The following is a 16,753-nucleotide window of genomic DNA, read 5'->3' on the forward strand; positions in this document are numbered from 1 at the left end:
AAATATGTATAAATGTCTGGGTTCTTTGGCAAGTCATTATTTGAGTGGAGATTACGTTATCAAAGCTTTCTAGGGTGACTTTTTCAAAATTTTTATTAGTGAAACACCATGAGGTACAGTTGTGGACTTAGAAATTTTTGTGCTTGGGTTTCAATTACACAATGATCAAGTACCCATCCCTCCACCAGTGCCCATTTTCCACCACCAGGGATCCCAGTGTCCCTCCCACCTCCCCAACCCCCCCATCCCACCCTGCCTCTGTGGCAGGGCATTCCCTTTCGTTCTCTCTCTTAAGGTGACTTTTAAAATAAGACATTTTTACTGTTGAACTAGAAATATAGCAAGCCCATATGAATTGAATGCATCTTAATTATTTTACTATTGAACTTCAAATCAGCTTACGTATTCCTCGCCATCTGATGGAGGATTACTGTTGTCTGTTAAGGGTGCTTCTAATGGTTTCTCAGAAGCAGCATCAGGGAACAGGAACTTAAAGAAAAAAAAAATCATGTTTTTAAAAACAAATTTTCCTACTTAGTGTATTTTTTTCTCTTTAGTTTCTTATGAATTATAAAGCTGTTATTTTGTTTTTTAAAAAACTTATATAGATACCAGATACCCTAATGGTTTTACTGTTAAAAAATTAGGAATGTCTTTAATGGTTTCTGTACTACCTCACGTTTCCTTTATTATTCAAAAACATTCAATACATTGTTACAGTAACTAGCCGAATTCAGAGCTTATTTATTTTTTTAAAAAAAGGTTTTTTTACCATCTGGTTCTGTTAGCTAAAGATAATGCAAAACTAAAATCTTTTTTCTATTATTTTAAGATAATGCAAGGCCATTAATTTATTTTAAAAAATAATAAAAAATAAAAGGTTTATCATTATAAAAAGTAATACCATAAAAATTATAGAAGAAAAAATTTGAATATACCTATATTCACAAGGCTCTGGTTAAGCTGTCCAAAGGTGCTTATACATGAAATATTAAAATATACTCTTTAAGACACAATTTTATCAGAAACAACTAAAAAGTCTGATGCATTTTACATTGCAATGACTACTATCCTTTTTCCAAAATATGTGTATCTGTGTGTGTGTGGTTAGCAGTGGTTAAGAAATATTTATGAAAACCTATCTTTATAATAAGAATAAAATCTGAGGGGTCTGCTCTATAGAAATTTATTTTTAGCACTTTTATCACTATTCCAATTTTTTGTTGATATTACTGACTTATAACTCCTTTTATTTTATATATACCTATATATTATAGAACGTTTCAAGATTTTGGAAAAAATCAGAAGTACTATTATGTGCCAACTGCCACTACTAGCCACTCATTTACAAATATTATTCTTATACTGCTAAGTGTAAACTAATCTCACTGTATATAGAAACACAACCTAAAAATCTGATTAAGAATTTTATTTCAAATAAATGTCAGGGATAAGACTCGGTCACGGTCACGGTCCTCCCATTGTTCATTGATTTGCTCGAGCGGGCCCAGTAACATTGTGAGACTTGTTACTGTGTTTGGCATATCGAATACATCACGGGTAGCTTGCCAGGCTCTGCCGTGCGGGTGGGATACTCTCAGTAGCTTGCCGGGTTCTCCAAGAGGGGCGAAGGAATCGAACTCGGGTCGGCCATGTAGGCTTCGTGCAAGGCAAACGCCCTACCGCTGTGCTATCGCTCCAGCCCAGGGATAAGACTATTATCAAATTTCTAAAACCTGATATAATATCAAATTTACTATCAAAAATGAAATATCAAGTTTATTATCAAGACTTGATCTGATATCAATTTTAAGAATAAGAATAATATCAAGTTTCCTTTCATTGCACTCTATTCTTGAAAGTTTTCCCCACGATTATCTTAATATACCAAGTCTCAGATATATAATTATAGCTATATTTATGGTAAGAATTACTATCATTGATCAAGGCTCATAATATACCAGGTAGGGTGTAACAGAATGTCTTTGAATCCTCAAAACAATCTTCGTAAGCTAAATTACTAGCATTTATAGATGAGGTAACTGACGTAAAATGGCTTATTCATAGTCACACAGTAAACCATGATTAAACTCTGGTGTACTGACTCCCACACTAAGTCTGTTCCGCCACACCATACAGAGGAGTCATCCTAGACCTGTCTAGTACTCACTGATAAAGTTGTATTTGGACTGCAGTGAACAGTCAGTTTCCAAAAATACAAATTCTGATCATGCTGACCTGCTTAAAACAGCATTAAACTTCTGGGTTTAGTGCTTCAGCATGGAAAGTTACCTGCCATTTTTCCAGCCTCATGTTTGGCCCTGAAAACTAACTTTTAACACATCAAACTGTTCAACATCCTTTCTCAGGCTGTTACTACTCTTTGGCTTCTAAAGAATGTTCAAGATGCAGCTAGATGTTTCTATCAAGTCTTCCTGATGTTGCGTTGGTGGTACAGTGGCTAGCATAGCTGCCTTCCAAGACTTCTGTATACTTTTTATGGAGACAGATGCATCTGTGGTAGGTTCTAACATGCCACATGGTACGTAACCACCGCTTACTTTCCTTATATTGCACGGATAGAAATTCTCTGAAGGTAGAGACTCATTCACTCATTTTATATTCCCAATCTAATGCCTGCACATAGAAGGGACTGAATATATAATGAATATGTGAGTACGCAGAGACATGTATGTAGTTACCAAAAGAATGGTGTTAAGGACATCGTTATTCAGCGGTGACTCATCTGCACCTCTGTGTTTCCGTATTTTCTTCTTCGCAGTATGTACCATGTTTGAAACTGACAATTTATGAATAGGAACTGGTGCTGGCTCTGTCAACTTTGACAAAGCATGAGATATATCAACGTCTATAAAAGAACAGAAATGAATAGACATTATATCACTAATTGTAACAGGTTAGAATGATGAGTAAACGGGTAATTATACAGAATATGCTAAGTCACTGTTTTTACTAGTATTACCTAGTCTAAGAATCACAAAAAATTAATACTCATATTAGCTTTACAAACACAAATAACTGACAACAATATGGCAAATTATTTCTGCCCAGATTTCAAAAACACCTCTAATCTGGCTTATCAAAATTATACTGTATTTATTTTTTGGGTTTTAAACCAAACCCAGTAGGGCTCAGGGGATATTCCTGAACAGAGCTTCGGAGTGATCCCTGGGGTTGCTCAGGGGACCATATATGGTGCAGGGGCACATATTTTATGTGTGGGTATGGAGTGATAGCACAGCAGGTCAGGCGTTTGCCTTGCACACATTCGACCCAGGTAGATTTCCAGCATCCCATGTGGTCCCCCGATTAGGGCAAGGATGAGGAGAACCAGGTTGGAAACGGCTGCAAGCAAGGCAAGGCTTTAACCCCTCCAGCCCTCAAAACAGCTTGTTAAATGTGCCTAGTCTTTTAAGATCTTTTAAGATCAGGATTTGCTTGAGGATAAATGAAAAGCTGTCTAGTCCATCAAAACTTGCTTCTCCATTTTGGGTGCTATGGTTTGCAAAAGAGGCATTGAGTGGCAATCATGTGCAGTCTACAGTCTACTTTCAGGATGCATCTCTAGCACCCAAAAGGAGAGAGAAAACAAAAGGGAATGCCCTGCCACAGGGGTGGGGTGGGATGGGGGGGGGTGGGCGGGTGGGAGGGCAACTGGGATCATTGGTGGTGGAGAATGGGCACTGGTGGAGAGATGGGTACTCAATTATTGTATAACTGAAACTCAAGCACAAAAAATTCTAAGTCTACGACTGTACCTCATGGTGTTTCACTAATAAAAAATTTTAAAAGTACTTGCTTCTACAACTTAATTCAAAAGAGAAAATCGATGATAACATGCTTTTAAAATGTATAAAGAAAACTGGATAGGGGGCCGGAGTAACAGTACAGCAGGCAGGACATCTGCCTTGCATGTGGCTGACCTGGGTTTGATCCCCAGCATCCCATATGGTCCGCCAAGCACCGACAGGAGTAATTCCTTAGTGCAGAGCCAGGAGTAACCACTGAGCATCGCTGGGTATGACCCAAAAAAACAAAACAAAACCAAAAAAAAGATTGGTTAGGCATTCAAAAATAATTTTTAAAAGTTACCTCTCCCTTCTTCCTCAAATGTGGATCGTCCAAGAATCTCATCAGTTGATTCCTTTCGACGGCAAATTTTAAAAAATTCAGTGACAAAATCACCTACATTGGAAAAAAAAAGTTACTCACTTTACGCTTAAAAATATAAAATACACATTTTTTCACACATGCTTTTAACTAAGGTATATTAGAAAAATAACCCATTCAGTTATTCTACAAAAGACAAATTCCATTTCAAAGGTAGGCTTGCTCTTCATTGCTGCCCCAGAATGATTTTTCCCTTAATAACCCTACTAGAATGAGAGTAAAACAACTGTACCTAATAATACTGATTAGTTATTATGTGCCTAAATAAGACAAATAGTATCTATTCTCATTACGTAATATTAGTATACCTATGCTAAAGTCTTTTTCCATAACCGTAACCCAACAGAATTTTGAATTCATTAAAAACAGAATTTAAAAAAGAGGATTAAGACATCATGAGAAAAAATGAAGAGAAGAAATGAAGAGAAACATCTTCGAAGAAGAAATACAAATGGCTAAAGGCACATAAAAAAATGCTCTCCATCATTAATCATCATGGAGATGCAAATCAAAACAACAATGAGATAACTCACACCACAGAGACCAGCACATATCAAAAAGAAAAAGACCAGTGCTGGAGCTCATTCATTGTTGGTGCCAATGCCAACTGGTCCAGTCTTTTTGGAAAACAATATGAGCATTTCTCAAAAAACTAGAACTTGGGCTTTCATACAACCCAGCAATACTACTCCTGGGAATACACCCTGGGAGCAAAAAACAAACAAACAAACAAAAAACCCACAGAGGAAATGCCATCTGTACTTCTATGTTCATTGCAGCACTATTCACAATAGCCAGAATCAGGAAACAACCTGAGTGCCGAGAACAGATGAGAACAGATAAAGAAACCATAGTACATCTACAATACCATGTAGCCACCAGGAAAAATGAAGTTATGAAATTTGCTTATAAATAAATGGACATGGAAAGCATCATGCTGAGTTAAATGAGTCAGCAGAAGGAGAGGGACAGACATAGGATGAGAACACTCATTTATGGGATAGAAAAAGCATAGTATGAGATATTACTCAATGACAGTAGAAACAAAAGAAAAGAGGACTGGTCCACAGTTGGAAGCTTGCCACTACTGGGGCAGGGTGGAGGGTGGGATGGCAGAAGTCAGTTAAGATAGAGAAGGGACCACTATGACAACAATAGTTGGAAATGATCACTCCGGATAAGAACTGAATGCGGAAAGTAGGTAAAGGGATGTACATGATAACCTTTCAGTACCTACACTGCAAATCATAATGCCCAAAATAGGGGGGAGAGAGAAAAAGAGGTGGGGGGGGGGCGGCAGGAGGAAGGCAGGGAGGGAGGGAGGGAGGGATTTTTTGGGGGTCACACCCCGTGATGCACAAGGTTTACTCCTGGCTCATGCACTCAGGAATTACTCCTGGCAGTGCTCAGGGGACCACAACACAGAAGTAAGGAAAAAGGCAAAAAGGGCTCTAACTACAATGGAAAATACAGACTGTTACTTAGGAAGTTTAAAAAAAAAAACGGGGGGGGGGGGTAACATAAAAGTAATAGTAGAATAAAACTCATATTATTAGAAAAAACCAGAGACTTCTGATGTACAACTTGGTTAAAACAAAAAAAAAAAAAGAGATCCTGTTAGTATTATTCAACAGTTAGTAATCGAAGGGCTCAATGAAATTGGCAAAGACTTTTTTTTTTAAGGGTTTAACTGGAGACACAAATGCAATCTATATATGTATGTGTGTGTGTGTGTGTGTGCGCGCGCATGCGTCCGTGTGTGTGTGTGTGTGTGTGTGTGTGTGACCAAATGCTTTTTTGAGTATACGAAATGAAATATAAAGAATGCACTGAATGCTCTGATTTAGAAGGCAGATATCCAGATAGGTGATATTCAGGAAAAGAACACAATAGATCTTACCTAGCAAGCACTGGGGATTATCAGCTTTTCGAACTCTAACAGACCAATGAGGAGCCTGGAGAGGATCCAAATCACTAAAATGTAAAACAATAAATTAAAAAAAAAATAAAATAAAATAAAATGTAAAACAATACACATAAGATTCTAGTTATAACAATCCCAAGAGTCATGAATTTATCAGTCTAATTTAAACATATATAATAGACCAAGAAATCCATTCTGCATTCTAAATTTGCTGATAATATTCAAATGCATAAGGTAACTGGATATATTATAAAAATAAATTTAAAAAAATTTTTTTAATTTAAGATTTTGGAGGCGTTAGGAACTGAGGGTCACCCATATGTGAGCTGTGCTTGCTCTACTAAAGAGCCACATCCTTAAACCCCACAAAATTAATCTTGAAAAGTCAAAGTTCTTAAAGCACAAGGCGAAAAAAAAAACAATAATAATAAAGTACACACAAAATTATTCTGATTAGGGATTTTACACTGATAGCTTAGTGAGAAATTACATTTTAGGAATAAAGGGAATTATAAGTACAAATGTGTAATAACAGACCCTCAAATACAAACAAGGTTGCAGTAGTCTTTGTTTAAAATTGATAAATGATCTGATTAAGAAAACTCATGTTCTGGGAAGGGGGGCGTTTCGGTCCGCCCTTCACGCCCTACTGAGGCCACCAGTTGCCCCCACGAGCGGCTCTCCAGCACGGCCACAGCCCCAGAAGCACAATGACCTAATGCAGAACCCAGCAGCTTGGAGCAGAAAAGTGAAAGGACTATGCGTTGATCCAGGCAATCATTTCTGCCCAGAGGGGAAAGGGTGTTGCTCCCTTCCGCCCTCCTCCCTCTGGAAAGAAAGATGGCGGCCACATGGGAGCCTTGTGGACAGCAGGTATGAGCCGGGGGTGTGGGGGCGACTAAAACCTCATGGGAAGGGGGGCGTTCTGGTCCGTCCTTCACGCCCTACCGAGGTCACCAGTTGCCCCCCGCGAGCGGCTCTCCAGCACGGCCACGGCCCCAGAAGCACAAGGACTTAATGCAGAACCCAGCAGCTTGGAGCAGAAAAGTGAACGGACTCTGCATTGATCCAGGCCATCAAGTCTGCCGGAGGGGAAAGGGTGTTGCCCCATTCGCCCTCTCCTCTTTGGAAAGAAAGATGGCGGCCACATGGGAGCCTTGTGGACAGCAGGTATGAGCCGGGAGTGTGGGGGCGACTAAAACCTCATGGGAAGGGGGGCGTTTCGGTCCGCCCTTCACGCCCCACCGAGGCCACCGGTTGCCCCCCGCGAGCGGCTCTCCAGCACGGCCAGGACTCCAGAACACAGAAACCAATTTCTTAACTATCTGACTTTCAGTAGAAATACTTCCAGGGTCAATAGGTAAAAGAGCAGAAATCCAAAACCAACATTTAATTCTTGAACCCAGCCGTAGAAAGCAAATCACTTCACAATGCTTTTTCAGCATGTCTGATTTGGGGGGGGGGGGGGGGTAAACTCTAAATAATAGTGGTGAATCTTTTATTGAAACAATGAATCTAATCAAAGCAGATAGAGTGTTAACTAGAATTCATCTGCTTCACAGGGACGGGGAGGGGTGGGGGGTGGGGTTTTATTGGGGTTCTTCATGGTAAAAAATAAGTATTGGTAAAGGGAAATGTGTTTGATATTTACATGACTGAGACATAAACCTGAAAGCTTTGTAACCTTTCCCACAGTGATTCAATAAATAAATTAAAAAAATAAAAAAAAAAAAAAAAAAAAAAAAAAAAAGAAAACTCATGTTCTATTTACTATCAGAAAACAAACTTATTTTAATTATGAAAAAAGTGTCCTTTTCTACCCTATTCTGCATTTTAAAAACAAGAGGAACTACTAAAATTGTATTCCTATCTTTGGTTTCCCTAGCCAATTCTTACAGTAATTTTCAAGTTTTTTCCACTGCACAATAGTATATGACATATTCTTATTTATCGTACTTAACAATCACACTATTCCTATACATTCTGGTGTTCATCATCTCTTCAATGCACCTCATGAAATGCTTCTAACTGGGTAAGCAAAATGCAATAAAGTTATACACTGAATTCCAAAGAAAATACTTTTTTTTTTTTTCCGCAAAAACCAAGATTGACGTTGTTCATTATTCTTTGAACAATGAGATGACAGTGCTACAGTGGGTCACACCCGAGGATGCACAGGGGTTACTCCTGGCTTTACTCTCAGGAATTACTCCTGGAGGTGCTTGGGGGACCACATGGGATGCTGGGAATTAAACCCGGGTTGGCCATGTGCAAGGCAAACGCCCTACCCACTGTACTATTGCTCCAGCTCCTGTTCATTATTCTTGAGCTAAAAATTATATCCCAAAAGTCAGCAACTTATATACACATCTCTCAGACCTATTAGTCAGTATAAAAAGTGACCTTAAAACTAGAAAAATCAGACCTTTTGCCAGGTGAGGTCTGCCTCTCCTGACATCACTTGAGCTAATCTGAACCGAGCAGAGCCCCTTCCTTCCAGCTAGCTTCCAGGAGCCTCCACATCTCCTGACCTGTGCCATACAAATGATCCCACACCACAGCTCCTAAAGCATGCAACAGATCTACTCAACAAATTACAAGCTACACAGTTATTCTTCTTGTCCTTTGGCGAAAACAGGCAAAGAATATAAAGGGCAATCTCAGCTTATTCCCTCAGTATCTTCCAGGGAGTCAAAAACAAGGCCACCCCAGCACTAGAAGAACACTAGAAAACCAATGGGGAAAACACAAAGAAACCCACCAAGCTCAATAAGTGAAAACAGTATCACCCAAGACATAAATGACACCGGTAAATCCTCAGGCAGTATCTTTAGTGACACCATAATGAAGATGTTCAGTGAAAGAAACAATAAGCACAGGTAGTCAGCAAAGCACAAGAAAATCCGAGTTGAAGTGAAAAAACTACTACTGTCAGAAATGACAGAAATAAAGAACATGATAAGTAATATTAAAAACTCAACAGAAGCTCTGAATAACAGAAGCTGAACAAAAGATCAAGGGGCACTAAGCAAACAGCAGAAGGTGGGAAATAGTCTGGAGGGAAAAAAAAGAAAAACAGAGAACTAGGGGATGAATTAAAAAATCAACAGAGTCCCTTCAAGAACAGAAAGGCAATGTGATGAAGAAACAATGTAAAGAACCTATCAAAAAGAGTTTCCCAGAGTTGGAGAGACCTAGCACAATAGGTAAGCTGCTGCCTTGAAAAGAGCCAACCTAGGTTGGATTCCCAGGATCCCATATGGTTCCCCAACCACTGCCAGGAGGGATTCCTGAGTGCAGAGCCAGGAGTAACCCCTGAGTCTTGCCAGGTGTGCCCCCTCCCACCAAAAAATGAATAACCCAGAGTTGAGGATTATAGGCACTGAAATTCAAGAGATCAGAAAGGTCCCAGAGAAAACAGACTAACTAGAGAAACTCCAAGACACACTGTACTCAAAATGATAAAATCCAAAGACAGAGAGAATACTGAAAGTAGCAAGTTCAACAAAAAGAACACACATACAAAGGAAGGCCCATAGATGTATAGCAGATCTATCAAATGAAATTCAGCGAGTCCTAAGACTGTGGAGGGATACAGTACTCAACAAAACAAAGACCTCACCAAGAATACCCTGTCTCGCTTGATTATCAGTCAGATTTGAAGGAACTATACAGAGCTTCATGGACAAGCAATAGCTTGGGGAACTCATAGCCTTGAAGCCAGTTCTGCAAGAAGCAAAAAATGAGATTCTCAAGGACAGGACAAATTTCCCCACATACAGCACTGAGTATGACACTCACCAAGAGTGCGCTAGATTAGAAAAGGTATGCATACTCCCATTGGACTACGCTAGCAACGCAACCGGGATGAATGGAGACGTTACTGGCACCCGCTCGAATAAATCGATGAATAACGGGGATTAAGTGATTAAGTGATTAAGTGATGCATACTCCTAGCTTGCTAAGGGATTTTACACATTTTCAATGATCAATTAACATCTTATTTATATTGGTTAAAACCACTTAGCAATCAACTGTCACAAATTTACTTTATTGGTTTATTGATTTATTTTGATAAATTCCATTTGTAATTCCTCTAAGTCTTGTTGGGGAAAACAATATGAAATAAATTTGTTATTTGCCTGCCAGGAGGGGAGGCTGAGAGGCAGGAGGAAACCTGGGGACATTGGTGAAGGGAGGAAGTCACCGACGAGGACACTGGTGGTGGGATTGGTGTTGGAAAATTGTATGGTGAAACGACTCTATTAAGAGCAAATGTGTAAATCATGGTGCCTTAATAAAAATTAGAAAAACAGACCAACCTTATCAGATACTGACAGGAAACAATTTGGCAGTTAGTTTATTCTACAGGAAAAAAAAAAGTAAAGTATTACTCATAACATACTTACGAATAAACATCATTATCCACAATGATACCTTCAGTCAGGTTAGGCCATGTAGTGGCTAAATGGAGTTCACTAAAACAAACAAACATAAAATATATCTTAAAGTTTATAATACTCTAGATAGCACCCAATTCAGCGATTTGGCTGCTAGGAATGAGTCATAACTAAAAATCCAGGGATGCACACACAGGCATGAGCCTATGAAAGTGGTGTTGCCAAAATTTTTATCAGCTGAGGAGTAGACCAATTGCAAGATTTTCAAAAAATGGTACGTTATTCAGCCATAAAAAGCAATGAAGGACTGATTGATGCCTCCAAACAGAGTTCAAGGGGGCATGAGGGCCACTCCTAATGGTGCTTGGGGCCACCAAGGCTCACCTACACCAAGGCTACGCTCGGGGGAGCGGGGGATGCAGGGCTAAGGACTGAACCCAGAGCCTCCACGTGCCAGATATGTGCGCTAGACTTTTAAGCTATTTAGTAGCTAAGAACGTAAACTTTTCTTTTTTTTTTGGGGGGGGGGGTCACACCGGGCAATGCACAGGGGTATTCCTGGCTTTGCACTCAGGAATCACTCCTGGCAGTGCTCAGGGGACCATATGGGATGCTGGGAATCTAACCCGGGACGGCCACGTGCAAGGCAAACGCCCTACCCGCTGTGCTATCACTCCAGCCCCTAGAACATAAACTTTTTAAGGTTAAGAAAAGAGAGGAGGGATATATAACCAGCATGTGCTATCGTAGATTAAAAATGGAAAATTACTAGCACCAGAATAATTTTATATATCAATCTTGGATTCTGGTTCAAAGTCTTTATGACCAAGTCTACCTCTCTCGAACTGTTGAATTCTTTTTACAAGATAGATGACACTAAAAAAACCTCTTCACTTCTTCTGATACTATCAAACATTCCTTTCAAACCATAGTTGCCAAGAACATTCAATAACCACCATTTGTTTTGAATGGCCTGCCCAAATACCTCCTCTTACTGCTAATCTTTTTTAATTGCTTTTCATTCATTTATTTCTCTCACAACCTTACGATTTAAATTAGGAAAAAGCATTTAAAAACTAATTACGTCATTGTATACTATCAGGTCAATTTTATTCCCCCTCCTAAAATTTTCCTGAAGCAAAATTGAAATAAAAAAAAAACAACCAAAGGGCGATAAATATACCTGTCAGCTATGCTACATCATTCCTCTTGTGCTCACTACCTTGAAGCCAGGCTGGCTGCCTTTTCTTTCCTCCTGAGAAGCTCTTTGCCTGCTCTTCCTTTCACACAGAAAGGAGATTCTCTCTCTTTGCCTGGCTCCCTAACTGAAACATGGATTAATTATCACTTCTTTTGAGAACATTTTCCTGATTAAGTTTCAATTTGCTTTCCACTACATCATGCATTTATTCTTCAAATTATATTTTAAGTTTTATTTAGGTAATTATGCTGCCTATTTCCTTCAGTTAGACTTACATGCTATGGAGAAAGATTTTTTTTTTTTTAGCTTTGTAAATTCCCCATTCCCCATTCAGCACAGTACCTGCCACATCTGATAGTAAAAAATAGAAAAAGATTATCAACTTCACTTGAGTAATTTCAACAGTATTATTATTCTATCTATGTATGAGAGTATTAAGCATGTATGAGTATATGGGTATATATTCTAATTAACCAAGCAGTTTATTTATCATACCAAATAAAGATCATTTCTTAATTTTCCAAGTATGCTGCTATCAATGATTGTATTTTCCAAACCCTATATTTTCTTCTGAAACTACTTTAAAATTTGTTAGTTCTCCTAAAATAACTTAATTATATTAAAAAAAATGTGCCTGTCATAGAGACAAGCTGGTGGACAGGGAAAAATTGGGAAACTGGTGGAGGAAAGTGGACACTGATAAAAGGACTGGTGTGAAAACATTATTCCTGAAACCCAATCGTGAATAACTTTGTGATTCATGGTAACAAAATTAAAAATAAATAAAAACAAAATGTTTCCCCAAAGGATAACAAGAATCACTTCTGTAAGGAATAATCAATAAATGGTATTACAGACATTTTAATTTTACTCATTTGGCGGGGGACGGGAGCGGGAGTTGGGCCATACTCGGTGGTGCTCTGGGCTTATTTCTGGCACGGTTCAGGGGACCACGGGTGGTGATGGAGATCAAATGAGGGCCATGAAAGGATAGTGCCTTCACCCCTGTATTATCTCTTTCAACCCTACAGACATTTTAAAGCCTCTTCTGTTTTAGGTGGAGGAGGAGGGCATGGGGATGGGGAGGGTGGAACCCATGATAACTCTCAGTAACTCCACACTCTGCATTCAAACATAAACTCCTGGCAGTGCTCCAGGGATGATCAGGATCAAACCTGGGTTAGCTGTGTGCAAGCAAGTGCCCCATGCACTATGCTATCCGTCCAGTCCAAGCCTTCTATTTCTTAAGGTAACAGAAAAAAAAAGATGGCCAGATAGTTAAGTGTAGATAACTGGTAGCCCTGGAGGCTGTGGTATTAATGATAAAAGAACAGAAAAGTCACTATCAACATAGTTAAAAAGTAAAATCCCCTAGTTCAAATAATAGACTGAAATTCTCACCTAATAGGATCTTCACAGGCACCAAAAGGTAACTTGCCAAACTCCAGGCCGCCAACTTCTCCTCCTACAAGGGCATCTATATCTAAAGAGAAAAAAGGAAGAGAGAAAAAAGTTTTTTCATTAGCAAAAAATAGGGAAGTGAAAATTTAAGCTTGTTATGTAAGTCCTTTGAGAATGATTAAATGTCAACATCAAGAATATACACAGCAGGGGCCAGAGTAATAGTGGGTAGGGCATTTGACTTGCACACAGTCAACCTGGGTTTAATCCTCAGCATCCCAGATGGTCCTCCAAGCACCACCAGGAGCAATTCCTGAGTGCAGACCCAGTAATAATCCATGAGCATCATCTAGTATGATCCAAAAAAGCAAATAATAAATAAACTCACACACATATGTGTGTATACTGTTCTAAATGCGAATTAGAAAGCTTTTAGGATCTAAAAACTTCCTCCAAATTATTACTGTAGTAAGACAACACTAATTCCTATTGATGTAGTGGCTCACTCGAACAGTACATTATAAATTTTACTCAAGAGCACATTTTCCTAATTTTTAGGAATAATACATTACAATCTGATTCCTAAAAATACAATCTAAAGAAATGATTATTCACATTTAAAAAATTTAATCTCCAGCACTGGAGCAATAGCACAGCGGGTAGGGCATTTGCATTGCATGTGGCTGACACGGGTTCGATTCCTGACATCCCATATGGTCCCACGAGCACCGCCAGGAGTAATTCCTGAGTGCAGAGCCAGGAGAGACCCCTGAGCATTGCCGAGTGTGACCCCAAAAGCCCAAAACAAAAAATTTAATCTCCAAGATCTGAGGATAGTACAGAAGGGTAAGGTACTTGGCTTGCCTTACATATGGCCAAATGGGGTTGGAATCCTCAGCATCAAAGAAGTGTTCTCCTGACACGGCCAGGATCACTCTTGAGCACAAAGCTAGGAACAGTATCTGAGCACCACCAGGTGTAGCCCCAAAGTAGATAGAAAAAGAAAAAACTTTTAATCACCAATCCACATTCATTAGTTCTGGCGACTCAACATGGAGATCTTTAAAGTTTAGAAAAGAATTTTCTTCCTGTATAGATGGTATCTAAAATAAGAAATTTTAAAGAATATATCACGGCTTTAGTACCATCTATTTTGAAGAAGTAATAAGCATTTTTAAAAGACATCAAAAGGATTTATTTCTCTTTGGAATAACACAGATGGTTATTTTTAATTATTCACACTACACTGGATTCAAGTCTATTGCTGAGTTATGAAACTGTCCAGATTTGTTAAATCATGTTTGACAGTTATCTAAACCCTAACTAAATTATTAAAAATAAGTCATTAAAAATGACTCAATTACTGGATTCAGTAAATTTTCAAGTCATTTGTTTCGTTTTCCAACTAAAGAATGCTTACAACAATAAAGATCACAATGACTGGTTTTATTACAGCATATGAATTTTTAAGAGCTTCAAAATTTATAAGCATATTATTACTACATAATAACTATACAAAAGTTTTAACTGACTTTAAAGTTGAGAAACAACACTGTGGAATGAATTATCAAGGGTTTTTGAGTGTCACAAATGTCTGAATTCAAACATTGTCACTTAGTGGTATGGTCTTGTGCCTATAACTTCTATGCTCTAACACTTAAATTCTTTAAGACATGTTAACAGCACCTGTCTCCTAGGTGAACGAGAATTACATGAAATGTTCTACAAAGTACCAAACAGTGAACGGCCCTTCCTACATGTTGAATTCCTTTTAAAAGAAGAAAATACTAAAAATAAATATGGCTTTCAATCACTATTACAGCAGTCAACACCTAATATCATGCTCAATAGTGAAAAGCGGAAAACCTAAAGATACCCCGGAAGGTATTTCTGGACGGTTTCAAAGAGATTACCAGTAGATTAACCTGAAGAAAGGAAAGTGACCAGGAATCTCTGTTGCTGAAACTAAAGGACTAGCACTAAAGAACTAGGTGCATTCCATACTCTGGATCATAACCTTTGAACAGCACACCTTAATCCTCTTAATTCTAAGTAATAACCAATAAAAATTTTTTAAAATATTATAAAGCCCCGCAATTTTACATGGCCTTTAACTCACTAAGAAAGGCTAATATTTTGATTGCTATTAAATAATTTTGAAAACTGAACAAAGGTTAAGTTAGTAACAGCAATAATAGTGCTACGATTCTGCTTCTTGTCTTCGAGATCAAGAGAGCCTCATAAAATGGAAAAGGGGGCGGGCACTAGAATCGTACAATGGGTAGGGCTTTTGCCTTGTATACAACTGACTCAGGTTTGATCCCAAGCATGCCATATGGTCCCCTGAGTGATTCCTGAGTACAGAGCCAGGAGTAAACTCTAAGCACCACTGGTTGTGGCTCAAAAACAAAGACAGGGAAAAAAATAGAAAAAAAGAAAAGGAGGGTAAAGAATTGATACTTCATACGAGGATGATGATGACAACTACTTAGAGAATATGGCTGGATGGGAACTTAAATCAAACATCTGTAGTCTTTCTTCTAATATAAATTTCAGCTTGGTTTTTTATTTCCCTTTGCTATATAGTTTAGAAGAATTTCTTATCTTTTACTCCTTTTTTTTTTATCTGGGTGGAGGGAGGGTGTTTGGGGCCACAGTCAACAATATTCAGGGGTTCTTGGCTCTACACTCAAGAATCACTCCTGGTAGTGTTTGGGGGACCATATGTCATGCTTGGGATCAAACCTGGGTCAACTGTACACAAGGCAAAAGCCCTACCCACTGTACCATTGCTCGGGGGATGGCTGGAATCAAACTCAGATCAGATGCATGCAAGGCAAACGCCCTACCTGCTATACTATCTTTTCTGCCAGGAAATGTATTTTTTTAATTTTATTTTAATTTTTATTAGTGAAATACCAAGAGGTACAGTTGTAGACTTACAAATTTTTATGCTTGGGTTTCAGTTATACAATGATTGAGTACCCATCCCTCCACCAGTGCCCATTCTCCATCACCACTAATCCCAGTATCCCTCCCACCTTCCACCCCCCCATACTACTCTGCCTCTGTGGCAGGGCATTCCCTTTTGTTCTCTCTCTCCTTTTGGGTGCTGTCGTTTGCAAAAGAGGAATTGAGTGGCAATCATGTTCGTCTGTAGTCTACTTTCAGCATCCATCTCCCATTCTGGGAGGATCCTCCCAAAACCCTTTATTTGGTGCTCCCTTCTCTGTCTGAGCTGCTTTTACGCCTAAAGTGTGTGGCTGGTCTCCAAGCCATGGAGTAAACCTCCTGGTACTTATCTCGGCTATTCTTGGGTATTAGTCTCCTGTTTTGTTACTTCATGTTCCCCAGATGAATGCAATCGATGTCTGTCCCTCTCTTTCTGACTCATTTCGCTTAGCACGATACTTTCCATGCAGTACCACTTGTATGTAAATTTCATGACTTTATCCTTTCTAACAGCTACATAGTACTCCATTGTGTAGATATACCAAAGTTTTTTTTACCAGTCATCTGTTCTCGGACACTCAGGTTTTTTCCAGATTCTAGCTATTGTAAACAGTGCTGCAATAAACAAACAAGTGCAGATGTCACTTCGACTATACTTTTTTGCCTCTCCGGGATATATTCCCA

At 38.9% G+C, this 16,753-nt stretch overlaps 1 protein-coding gene across 2 annotated transcripts in view; it reads right to left on the reverse strand.

The window, feature by feature from the left end:
- The window catches only part of RAB3GAP1 (RAB3 GTPase activating protein catalytic subunit 1), a 75,319-nt gene that overhangs the window by 21,111 nt on the left and 37,455 nt on the right, over positions 1-16,753 (reverse strand). For both annotated transcript variants that reach the window (XM_056117640.1, XM_056117639.1), the window contains exons 9-14: positions 13,118-13,199; positions 10,525-10,593; positions 6,092-6,165; positions 4,114-4,206; positions 2,703-2,869; positions 403-489 (exon numbers count right to left, since the gene is read on the reverse strand). In XM_056117640.1, the coding sequence (XP_055973615.1) occupies positions 403-489; positions 2,703-2,869; positions 4,114-4,206; positions 6,092-6,165; positions 10,525-10,593; positions 13,118-13,199 (572 nt within the window). The remainder of the gene's footprint in view (positions 1-402; positions 490-2,702; positions 2,870-4,113; positions 4,207-6,091; positions 6,166-10,524; positions 10,594-13,117; positions 13,200-16,753) is intronic.

The sequence above is a fragment of the Sorex fumeus genome, unplaced genomic scaffold (assembly GCF_029834395.1).
Source record: "Sorex fumeus unplaced genomic scaffold, SorFum_2.1 ptg000035l, whole genome shotgun sequence".
NCBI classification, from domain to species: Eukaryota; Metazoa; Chordata; class Mammalia; order Eulipotyphla; family Soricidae; genus Sorex; species Sorex fumeus.